The sequence below is a fragment of the Alligator sinensis genome, unplaced genomic scaffold (genome assembly GCF_000455745.1).
Source record: "Alligator sinensis unplaced genomic scaffold, ASM45574v1 scaffold927_1, whole genome shotgun sequence".
NCBI classification, from domain to species: domain Eukaryota; kingdom Metazoa; phylum Chordata; order Crocodylia; family Alligatoridae; genus Alligator; species Alligator sinensis.
In genome coordinates this window covers 1,549,412-1,562,200 of record NW_005842155.1, presented here as the reverse complement: position 1 = coordinate 1,562,200, position 12,789 = coordinate 1,549,412, and the positions used below count along the sequence as shown (strand labels likewise).

Sequence of the window (12,789 nt, the reverse complement as noted above, 5' to 3'; positions counted from 1 at the left end):
AGGGAAAGGATGCACCACTAATCTCTCCTGAGTGCCTTCTGGCCACATGTGAAAAAGTATCTCCTACCATGATTGGGAAATTATTTGTATGTGCACAGCTTAAGAATTCTGGTTAGTATTATGAAGTGTTTTAATGCTTCTGTGCACAGTCCTCCTTGACTAGACTTTTGTTAAGTCCCTCCCAGACCAGTGACGGTAGTCAGTAATTACATTTTAATGCTAATCTGTGGAAGCGGGAACAACTTGGGTCAAAAGGTGTTATGGTGCTTACTATCCATGAGAACTAGCTTTTCAGGAAGTTCCCCCAGCTCGACAACAGAGAAAAAGCATGACAAGAATTCACAGAAGGGATAAAATGGAAGTATCACAGATGCACAGAAAGTATTGGGCAAGAGTAAGAAAAATAACAAGCATGCTTATACAGCAGGGCACCTGTATTAGCTGTGATATCAGCCAGCATTAGAGAAGGCAGTCTGAATTAGGAAGATACCGTGGTTTGAAAAACAAGCCATGATTTGTCTAGAAATAAATTTAGACCACCTTATCCCTCCCTGAAGAAAATCTTTGAGGAAATGGAGATGGGGAATGTGTTTCACGTCGGCTTTACCAATCTGATTTCTGATACAGCTGCCTCCAGCTGATAGGTCCAGTGTGGTGGAAGTGGAGGGGGGAAGGAAGAGGCTTGGGGGGGGGCACAGATCAATGCCCCCCCACAGTGAGGGAGGGGGCAGGGGTAGGGGCTGTGGCCTGTGGAGGGGGAGGTGGCTTCTGCTGCTGCTTGTGCCCCAGGAGGGCATGGTGGGGCGTGTGCCCCCCGGATCTGCATGGGGCAGGGTGGGCTGCAGCCAGGGCTATGAGGGGCTCTTCTCGGTGAGGGCTGGGCTCGGAGCGGGCGCCGGTGGCTCTGGGAGGATACTGCATCTACCTCGAATTTTGTTGCTGCTTTACTCCTAGCGCCGCTGCCGCCAGCCACCCAGTGCCACCAGCGCCTGGTCCAAGCTCAGTGTCTGCCGAGAAGAGCCCTGCACAGCCTGTCCCACCCTGTACAGATCCACAGGGCATACCCTCCCGCCCCTGGGATGCAAGCAGCGGCGGGAGCTGCTGCAGCGCCGCCCCCCCCTCCGCCACAGCTCTGCCCACCACCCCACCTCTGCAGTGCCTGCCCCCTCCCTCACCACGGGAGGCACTGATCTACCCTGCCCAAGCCCCTTCCCTCCCCCCTCCCCTTCCACCACAGTGGACTTACCAACTGGAACTGCAGCTCTCCATGTTGCTGACTGTGCTCCTTGCTTCCTGAGTACTGCACTGCAGCTGCATGCAGCACAGGCATTTATCGCCAAATTATCAGCCCCATCCAGACAATATTCGATACAGCAAGATTTCTTTACATCGGTACCGATCCAATATCAGACCAATATCTCAGTGCACCTCTAGCTGTATACAAGATTTCTGCTGTCACTTGTCTCACGGCTCTGAAGAGTTAGCTGAATGTAGACATGGTTGGAGTTCTAAGAAAGTTATTTAGCCCCTGCGACTTCACTTATGGCTCAGTACAAGGCGTAGGGGGACAGGCAGTCCAGGGCACAGTTTTCAGCTCTCGGAGGAACCTAACTGAGTGTCTCCCCACATGGAGCTCAAACATCTGTTATGTTTTTATTCAGTTCTTATTTATGGTTCCTTATTCATCATAACTAATTTTAGTGTCTGTTTTATAACTGAATACTTTCCTAAACAGTAGAATAGGGGGTGAGGGGCCAGGCCCGTTGTCTGCTCCTCTGTGCCTGCCCTCTGTACCTTCACCCCTGCCTGTACTTGCCCCCATCCCCTACTCCCCCCTGCAGCCTACCCCTTGTATCCCCATGTCTTGTCTGCCCTTTCCCCACTCCCTGCATCTCCACTTCCCTCAACAGATATAAAGAGATTCACATAAACTGTTATCCTATGAAGCAACAGACAGGGTTACTTTGTTTTACACTGGTGCCTAGAAGTTCTGATTATGAACCCAGGGCCCCATTGTGCCATGACTTGAACAACACATAGGACAGAAATACAATCTTTCTCCAAACTAGCTTACAGCTTCTAAGAAAAGAGGCAACAGATTAATGCAGATTGGGAAAATATTAGGACAGTTTTGGTCTGCAGGCAAGGCAGGGATTTCAGCTTGCAAGCTGCTGCTACCTCTATCGAGTTTTTTATAAACATCACCAAAAAATGTTTTGAGGATTTTAAGGAATTATATGTACATTCACCCTTAACTGCTTTTTTACACTGAATTTTTTTAATATATTTTGTTTCAGGACTTGGTATACTATTTTTCTATTTGAAAGTTATTGTTATTAAAATGGCATAAATGATGATATGCTTATCAATTTTTTTAACAGATATGAAGAATGTAAAGAAAAACTGGTGCCATTTTTAAAGAAAGTTGGCTTCAATCCCAAAAAAGATATTCACTTCATGCCCTGCTCAGGATTGACTGGAGCAAATCTTAAAGAACAATCGGACTTCTGTCCTTGGTATATGTACGTATCATAATGTTTACTAACGAGTTGGGGAGTTGGTAATAGTTCTGTAAAGACATTGCTGCAGTAAAGTTAAGCAAAAATATAACTTGATGTATTTTAGTCGTTTCCAATATTTTTGGCTAGTATACGCTTGAAAGAAGATGATCAGGGCAAGAGGGAATACAAACCAGTCTGATAAGTGAATAAAACAAGCATTTGGTTAACTGCAGAAAGATTTTATTGCAAAACTATTGACAAGCTATAACATTTTCTTTGCCTTCTGAGGTTCTGAAAATGCTCTGCTACTTCCAGGGTTTTCTAGTAGTTTCATGTTGGATGTGTGGCTAGAGTAAATAATAGTTTATATAGAACTTTAATGTAATTGGCTACAAGCCCAGTCCCCACTTAATACTATGTTTGCCAATATGGTTCAGGGCAATTAAACAATGTTAATAAAAACACATTTAGAAGTAGCTCTCTGTGCCCACACTTCTGGAACAGATTTAGCCTGCCTAGCAAGATTGTCAAGATAACGAACTGGTCTATAATCGATACTGATCTGATATCAGACCGATATATCAGTGCACCTCTAGTTTTATACAAGACTTCTGCTGTCACTTGTCGCACAGCTCTGAAGAGTTAGCTGCATGTAGATATGGTTGGAGTTCTAAGAAAGTTATTTAGCTCCTGTGATTTCACTTACGGCTCAGTACAGGGCGCAGGGGGTCAGGCAGTCCAGGGCAGTTTTAACTTGAGACCAGCTACATGTGCAAGGTGAGAGCGCTTAAGCAAGAGAGAAAGTGAGAGATGAATCTCTCTTCTTCATGAATCTCTCACTTTCAGAAGAGACTTAAGTGAGATGAAACTGAGAGATGAAAGTGAGAGAGCTTAATTGCATGCTGTGAATGCAAACAATATTAACACTTTGCAGGACCATTTTTGAGTTATGCTAACATGGACGTAAATGGTGGGCATGTTTGTCGTGTTAAGGATTTTGTTTTAAGTTCTTTAGTTGGGCCTTTTTCCTTGGGTCATTGAATCAAGCTGAACTTTTTCTTAGTTTTAAACCACATGAATATATCTAAATGAATGCCTTTACTTTTCTAGAGGATTACCATTTATTCCATATCTGGATAATTTGCCAAACTTCAACCGCTCAGTTGATGGACCAATCAGGCTGCCAATTGTCGATAAATACAAGGTAAAAGTAAAAATACTAGAATTCAGTTAGTTCTGTTCTCCATAACTAGATGGACCATGCATTTCACTGGTTTGTTTTCTTTTCTTTTCTGGGTAGGGTTTTGGGAGGTAGAGGCAGCAGTTAAGCATACCTGTCGTTCTGTTTTAATTAATTAATTAGAACTACAGAACTGACTGAAAGGAAGAGATGTTTTATTTTAACAATCTCTGTTTTAATATTGCTTTAGAGGCTTCTCCTACTGGAAGGTAGTAACTTGGGCACCCTCTACACATTACAGGTAGTGCACAATTACCTGGCTAATTGCACAGTTAACTTGAGACCAGCTACATGTGCAAAGTAGTTATCACACCTATAAAAAGCTCCAACTAGCTATAAAGTTAGACCTCGAAAATGTGCACTAACTTTATAGCTGGTTGCTAGCGAGTTTTATTTGCACATATAACAGAGGTCTCCCTTGCGGCTGGGAGCCTTGTCAGCTGCAGGGATGCACCTTGCCCAGCCAAGTCCTGCAACTGATGGGGACTCAGCCATAGAAGCTGCCAGCCCTGGGTTCTGGCCGCACAGGGACCCAGAATCCCACAGCTTTGGATTTGGGGTAGCAGGACCAGGAGCCAGGGTTTGTGGCTGCCCTGGGGGTATGTGAAACCCCTGAGCCTGGGGGATTGCAGTAGCTGTGATGCCCCAGGCCTGGAGGTTTCATGCATCCCTGAGCCTGGGGGGATTGTGGCAACTGTGATTCTCCAAGCTCAGGGGTGCACGGGGGACCCATGCAATCGGAATTCCCTCAACAGAGCCCATCCTCAGCCATGGGAACTTCTTGCTGGTGCAGAGGGAGCCTGGCAATAAGGCATGATGGAATCTAATTCATGATCCCACAGTCAGACCTCCTACCTTGCATGTGGCATAGCAAGAAGCATGATTGTGTGGATCACACATTAAATCCCATTGTGCCTTTACCTGCACATGTAGAGGGAGCCTTAAATGCAGTAGTTTTAACTCATTTGATTTATTTGAATTGACTCTGTTTATGATTAAGTAGAAAAATAGAGAAGTCCATTAAGGAAAGCAACTTTTTAATGGTGTAAATTTTTCTAATCTTTATAAAAAAGGATATGGGCACTGTGGTCCTGGGAAAGCTGGAATCAGGCTCAATTTGCAAAGGACAACAGCTTGTGATGATGCCAAACAAGGTATAGCAGATCTTCACCTTCATATTTAAAAGTGTTTTAAGGGCCATAACTAGCTTGTTTTAGAGTAAATGACTTGATCAGCATCTAAAAATGTACTTTAATAGCCATGTGTTAAACCTTGCTTAGCGTTATGGATTTCTCTTGGCCTTTGGAAAATTGGCTTTCTCTGCCTTTTTAAAGCTTTTGCCATGGTAATGTTCAAACTAAGATTTATGCAGATGTTACATTCTATATGAGTGGCGTACATGCCACAAAACGGATGAAAATTATGTATTGCTTTGGATTCATGCTTTCAGCAACAATTTATAGAGAAAGAAGTGGCTGTCTGGCTTGGTGAAACCCTTTTGAAACTTACTATTGATGGAATCTGAACTAATGCCACAATATTGTATCAATTAGAATATAGTGGGGTATAAATGTGCTAGATGTATGTGTATTTTTAATAGTTGACTGATGCAAGGAAGCTCGTTTGTTTTTATGCAGTTGTGAGGTTCATCACGCTTATTGTTATATTACAAACCAGTCTTGTAAACCAAAGTATCTAACAGCTTGTATAGCTCTAATATATACTTGTATGAGTGATTTTTGTTGTTAATAAGTGCATTAAATGTTTCATATCAGCAAACTCCAATCTTGCTTTCTTTAAGCACAACGTGGAAGTTCTTGGAATCCTTTCTGATGATGTAGAAACTGATTCAGTAGCCCCAGGTGAAAATCTGAAGATCAGACTGAAAGGAATTGAAGAAGAAGAGATTCTTCCAGGATTTATACTCTGTGACCCTAATAACCTGTGTCATTCTGGACGCACATTTGATGCCCAGGTAGTACAGCAACTGAAATATAATTCTAGTAATGATAGTGATGACATTAAAATAGACTTTGCCTGTACTGACTCAGTCAATGCTAATTTCTGATATACTTTTTCTTTAAAAAAAAAAAAAAAAAATGTTATTTAGTTACTTTATAATGAATTGCTGAGATTTGACTTGAATTCTATTTCCCTTTACTGTTGCTATACATTGTAGGGAACTTTAATGACCATTTTACTGAAATAAGTAAAATTACAATTTGGGGTTTGGCAGGTAAATGGAATAACACGTTTTTAAATATTTTGATGATAAAGTTAATATTGCATTGTTAGTCTTTTATGGTTTCACAGTTTCATAGTTGGTAGGGTCGGAAGGGACCTGAGCAGATCAAGTCTGACCCCCTGCCATGGCAGGAAAGAGTACTGGGGTCAAACGACCCCAGCAAGGTGTTCATCCAGCCTCCTCTTAAAGACCCCCAGGGTAGGAGCCAGCACCACTTCTCTGGGAAGTTGGTTCCAGATCCTAGCCGCCCTGACAGTGAAGTAGTGCCTCCTGATGTCTAGCCTAAATCTACTCTGCCAGCTTGTGACCGTTATTTCTTGTCACTCCTGGTAGTCCATGGGGGAACAGGGACTCTCCCAATGCCTGCTGGTCCCCCCTGACTAGTTTGTTAAATGTCCACTAGATTCCCCCCCTCAGCCTTCTCTTGTGGAGGCTGAACAGGTTCAGGTCCCATAGCCTCTCCACATAGGGCCTGCCCTGCTGACCCCTGATCATGCGAGTGGCCCTCCTCTGGACCCCTCTCCATGTTGTCCACATCCCTCCTGAAGTGTGGCGCCCAGAGCTGGGCGCAGTACTCCCAACTGCGGCCTGACCGGTGTCACAGAAAGGGGGAGGATCACCTCCTCGGACCTGCTTGAGATGCATCTGTGGATGCATCACAAGGTACGGTTGGCCTTCCTGACTATGTCCCCACACTGTCGGCCCATGTTCATTTTGGTAACAGTAATGACTCCAAGATCCTTTTCTGCCTCTGTACTGATGAGAAGGGAGTTCCCCAGCCTGTAGGTATGCTGCTCGTTCTTCCCCCCCCAGGTGCAATTCCTTGCATTTGTCAGTGTTGAAACCCATCCTGTTCTCATCCGCCCCCCCCTGTAACCTGTCTAGGTCCGATTGCAGCCTATTCTTCCCTTCTAGCGTGCCCACTTCCCCCCACATCTTATCTTCAGCAAATTTGAACTGGGTGCTTTTTACACCCCCCCCCAGTTGCTGATGAAGATGTTGAACAGTGCAGGCCTGAGGAGGACCGTGCCCTGCAGAACCCCACTGCCCACATCCCTCCAGGTTGAATAAGACCTGTCCACCACCACTCTCTGGGTGCGGCCCTCCAGCCCACTAGTGACCCGTTTGACTGTGTAGTTGTCCTCACCAGGTTGGTCTGACAGGACCTGCCTCTAATGAACCCATGTTGGTTGCCCCTAAGCATAACCTCCCCTGCTGCCCCTCGCGGACATGCACCAGGATAATTCTCTCAAAAAGCTTACCCAGGATCGAGGTAAAACTGTAGTTTCCTGGGTCCTCCTTCCTCCCTTTTCTGAAAATGGAAACCACACTGGCCATTTTCCAGTCCTCTGGCACCATGCCAGAGCACCATGAGTGCTCGTAAAGCTGTGCCAGGGGTCATGTAATGACCTCTGCTAATTCCCTCAGCACTCTGGGATGGAGATCATCAGAACCTGCTGATTTAAATATGTCCAGTCCCTCCAGAAGTTCCCTGACTAGGTCCTCACAGACCCTAGGCCTGGGTGCGCCTCCCCTGGGGTCTATGGAGGTCCCGGGGGGGGACACACCTGGTCCCTGCTCAGAAAAATGGAGGCAAAGAAATTGTTAAATAGGTTAGCTTTGTTGTCTGGTGTGACAGCCAGATTTTCTAGTGTGTCCTGCAGAGGCCCCATGTTACCCGGTACCTTCTTTTTACCCTCTACGTATTTAAAAAAGGAATTCTTGTTGTCCTTGATCTGGGTAGCTAGTCCCAGTCCCAGTTCCATCTCCACCTTGGCCTTCCTGACTGCCCCCCTACAGCCCTAAGCAACCAAGGTATAGTCCTCCCTGGTGGTGGCCCCTTCCTTCCATTGAGTGTACACCTCCTTTTTAGCTAGGAGACGTTCCTGTATGCTTTTGGTGTGCCATGGGGGCTTTTGCGCCCTCTTGCCCCCTTTGATCCGTGCTGGGATTACCTCCTTTCAGGCTTGGAGGATCGTCTCCTTAAGGAACAACCACTCTTCTTGGACACTCGACTCCTCTCTCCTCCAGGACCTCAGTGCCTCCCCAACTATTCTCCTTACCTCATTGAAATCTGCCCTCCTGAAGTCCAGGGCTGCTGCCTTGCTGCAGGCCTTTGCCACCTTGTGCTGGATGGTGAATTCCAGCAGGCGATGATCACTGTCGCCCAGGTGGTCGAGCACCTGCAGACCCCTCACCAGGTCATCGCCTTTGGCCAGTACCAGATCCAACAAGGCGTCTCCCCTGGTGGGGCTGTATCTCGGCTAGGAACCAACGCGAGCGGTCAGACCTAGCTGACTGCTCTTCCCAGCAGATGTCTGGAAAGTTCAGGTCACCCACGATGACCACGTCCTTTGACCTAATTACCTCCATGAGCTGACCTAGAGCGGTCTAGCTCTTCCCCTTGGTTGGGTGGTCTGTAGTAATGTCTAATTGTATGTAATCTTAATATTGTGCATAAGTAATGGGTATGTATCACTAATAACTGAAGAAGGACAATCCCCTGTGGTGTTTGGATACAGACACAGATTTATTTTATTCTTATAATTGGGTAGGTTTTAATGCAAGCAATATTTAAAAATATATCTTAAACATAGGTAATATTATATACATACATTATATTAAGACCAAGGATATTTTACATACATTATATTTTATCTTTTAGTTTAAAACAAATTTTCCTGTTGTTTTAAATTTACTTTTTTTTCACAACTGATATGATAATATAAGAGCATTTCTCAAAAGTGACATTTCTATATAGATCTTACACATGCATACATACATTATGACTTCATAAATCTAAATCCAAGATTTAAACACTACTCAGTCATGATCAGGTTGTAGACCTTATTCTTAGGACAGGTTTTACCCTAGGGATGCAACAATAAAGATATTGTGGGCCAGTGCAGATGGCCAATAATTAACCAGCCATATCGTCCGATACCAATCTGATTGCCAATATGCAGCCCAGCAGTTTGGAGAGCAGTGTCCAGCTGGTAAGTCGGGCAGGAAGGGGGGCGGGGGGTAGATTGAGGCCCCTGTGGGGAGGAAGGGAGTGGGGTTGGGGGCAGGGGCAGGTGCTTTACAGTCAGGGTGGGGTGCACGGGACAGCCGTGGCTCATCGGGCTGGGGGCAAGAGCAGCTCTCGCCACTGCACGCACCCCTGGGGGAGGTATGAGGGGCATGTATCCCCCGGATCTGTGCACGGGGCTAGGGCGGGCTGCCCACTGCATGCTCGGGGCCAGGGCTGCACCGAGCTCTTCCCAGGCCCATGCTGCTCTCAAGACAGAGCAAGCAGCAGTGGTGCTGGGAGGAGAGCTACAGGGTAGGCTATAGCCATCCCAGAATTCGGTGCAGCCCCAGCCTCGAACGTGCAGCAGGCAGCCCACCTTCACCCTACGCAGATCCGGGGGGCACGTGTCCCCTGTGCCTCCCCCGGGGATGCATGCCCAGATGAGCCAGAGCCACAGCTCCACCTCCTGCCCCAGCTGTGCAGTATGTGCCCCTGCCCCACTCCCTCCCTCATTGCAGGAGCCTCGATCTGCCTGCCCCACACCCCTTCCCTCCCCTACCTCCACAGGCTTACTGGCCAGATGCTGCTCTCCAAGCTGCCAGGCTGCACTCCTGGCCATGTACATACTACAGCTGTGCACATGCACACTTATTGGTGAAATTATCAGCTACATTAGCCAAAAATGCCGATTAATGTCAATTTTCCTTGCATCAGTGCCAATGCAGTATGAACTGATGATGTATCAGTGCACCTCTATTTTACCCTGAATGAGATTTTAGAATTCATTAAGCTTAAAGCAAAATTCTGTTTTCATACTGTTCGGTTATTTTTTTGGTGGTGCAGTGTTCTTCCATGTTATAAACTATTTGATAATTTCCTTGTTCTCTAATTAGATTTTGCATTTTCTACTGAAATGTGTTCTCCAGTAATAATGCCTGTTGTGTGAAGTTTCTAGATGGAAACATGCATTGGGGAATTAATCCTTATGTGGTTAGCTTGCTTCTTTAGGACATGCTACATGAAGAAAATGATTATTCATTTTTATGTAATTTACAGATAGTGATAATTGAGCACAAATCCATCATCTGCCCAGGTTATAACGCGGTGCTGCACATTCACACCTGTATTGAAGAAGTCGAGATAACAGTGAGTCTTATTTTAACCTGGAATGTCGATACAAAAATACTTTGAAAGTCATGTAAGCTGGTATGCTTCAAATCATAAGGGGAAACAATTTCATATTTTAGTCTGAACATTTTTCTAGCCTAAATTAAAACAAAAATAAAAGAGGATGTCACTTTCAAGTTGTCCTCCCAGAAGTTTATTTTATTCATAATTTGTGGTTTTTTCACATGTCACCAAAGGAAAGGAAAACTTAAGGGAAAAATAACAGGGTTTTTTTGTTTTTTGGGGGTTGCTTTTTAACTATAGAAATTTGCAGGGTAGTCACATAAGCAAGTGTGTTTACCAAATAACTAACTTAATTATCTTAATAGTATGTTGACTAACATAATTACTTTCTTTTCCTTTTCTAGGCCTTAATCTGTTTGGTAGACAAAAAAACAGGAGAAAAAAGTAAGACGCGACCCCGTTTTGTGAAACAAGATCAAGTATGCATTGCTCGTTTAAGGACAGCAGGAACCATCTGCCTTGAGACATTCAAAGATTTCCCTCAAATGGGTCGCTTTACCTTAAGAGATGAGGGTAAGAGTACTTTATCTACAGTTACACTTAGTGTCTGTATAGATGCGTGGATTTTCATGTGCTTAGAATAAGAAATATCATGCACAGAAATCTGGCTAATTGTTGTCCTTAAGGAAAGTTCATCTGTATATAATTTTCTACTGTTCATCCTGCTGCAAGACAGCTATTCCATTGTACAGCATCCAGAGAGGGGACGACTGTGCTGTCAAAAGTATCAGGTCCTAAAGATAATAAGGAGCAGTAGGAAACAAGCCTGGTTTTGAATAACCAACAGAACTCTTGTCTTCAACCATGTATTTTGAATATTTACTGAAGACACTCATTTGAACATCACAAGTTTAAAAGATTGTTTTTATGGATTTAATTAAACAGTATTAAGTTCTCTTCAGGTTACAGGATAGCGGGGCTCTTGTATTGCATACTTCAGTAGTTCCACCAGGGGTGACTCCAAGGTTAGGTAGGGATATGTAAAATACAGCTTCTGTTATATTTGTTTTAACAGTGACTTAAGACCCAACTACCTCTCAAATCAAGGATTTGGGGATATTTCTGTCGGGTTTAATACAGGTGTGTCAGGTTTTTTTCCCCCAGACAAATGTCAATCATGATTTGCAAGGATGTATTTGGGCATTACTGCCTCCAAATGGGATTCCTCATTAGGGAAGACCTTTCTGTATTAATTAAACAAGCAATATCCTAGGAGTGGGATAATAAACCAAGGTATTTGAGTTATAGCTACTAAGGTGAAATAGATTTCTCTTAAGAGACCCTGATGTCATTTGCTAGTTGACAGCAGTACTTGTAGCAACCCTAAAAGTGGACTGAAGGCCTTACTTGAATTATATCTAATCTTCAGTGGCCCCAAAGTGCAGATTCATTACTGAGTTAAGCTTCCTTTCATGTTCAGCTGTTGGAAAATAACTGCATGTTATCTATAGCTCCAGTTAAGTTTATGCCAAATTTCTACTGTTTATTCACTTGTATAGTGCAGTTCTTGGTTGTCTCCTGTATTTTATGTAGCACAGTTTAAGGCATCAGATTTACACTTTGCAAGCCAGTTTTATTTCAAGTTGGTTTGTTCATCTTTAGCTTGTGATTCTTTGCAGTGAAAACAATCAGTGAGTTGGAAGATGGGATTGAGTGTACACTTATCTTATTTGTGGTTGACAACCACTTGAGTAGAATTGCTCACATTCTGGAGGGCAGGGCTAGGATTCAGAATGACCTAGATAAACTAGAGAAATGGTCAGAAATCAATCTGAATAAAATTCAGCAAGGTTGAGTTCAAAGCCCTACACTTAGAATGGAATAATTTCCTGCCCAAATACAGATTGGAGGAATGATTAGCTATATTGCAGTGTAGTGAAAAAGGACTGGTGTTTCAATGGACCATAAACTAAATTTATGTGCTCATTCCAAAAAAGCTAGTAGTCAACTTTGTTGTATCAATAGGAATGTTGCTTACAAATGAAGAAATATTATTTTTCTGTTCTCTTTGGCACTGATGAGGCCTCACCTACAGTACGGTCTAATTTTGGCCCCATACTTCAAGAAAGATGTGGACATTTTGGTAAGAGTTCAGCAGTAAGCAACAAAAAAATATTAGAGGCCTGGAAAACATGATTTACAAGGAAAGGCTGAAAGAACTAGGATTATTTAGTCTGGAAAAGAGAAGTTGAGGGAGGGACTTAACAAGTCTTCTAATACCTGAAGAGCAGTTACAAAGAAAATGGAAGTAGGCCATTCTGTGGCTGTAGAGGACAAAACCAGGAGCTCAAACTACAGCAGAGATAACTTAAGACGGAGATTAGGAGGCTCTTTTTCTCATTTTCACCATCTCTACTCACTTTCTCACTATGATGATAGTTGAGCATTGGAACAGGCTACCTAGGGAACTTGTGGAATACCAACTCTTTTTTTTCAAAAGCAAGTTAGACAGACACTTAACTAGGATGGTTTAGTCCAGGCATGATTCTGCCTTGAGCAAAGGGCTGGACTAGCTGATTTCATGAAGTCTTTTCCAGGCCTACTTTTCCTTGATCCTAAGAGTATCAAACTGATGGATGTGACTCCATAACACCCCATC

The 12,789-nt window shown here is 44.0% G+C and overlaps 1 protein-coding gene across 1 annotated transcript in view; it reads left to right on the top strand.

Annotated features, from left to right (window-relative positions):
* GSPT1 (G1 to S phase transition 1) overlaps positions 1–12,789 on the top strand; it is a 35,474-nt gene that overhangs the window by 18,311 nt on the left and 4,374 nt on the right. Inside the window, exons 9-14 of the mRNA XM_014520799.2 lie at positions 2,382–2,522; positions 3,612–3,705; positions 4,815–4,895; positions 5,543–5,716; positions 10,056–10,145; positions 10,535–10,703. Coding sequence (XP_014376285.2) covers positions 2,382–2,522; positions 3,612–3,705; positions 4,815–4,895; positions 5,543–5,716; positions 10,056–10,145; positions 10,535–10,703 — 749 coding nt within the window. The remainder of the gene's footprint in view (positions 1–2,381; positions 2,523–3,611; positions 3,706–4,814; positions 4,896–5,542; positions 5,717–10,055; positions 10,146–10,534; positions 10,704–12,789) is intronic.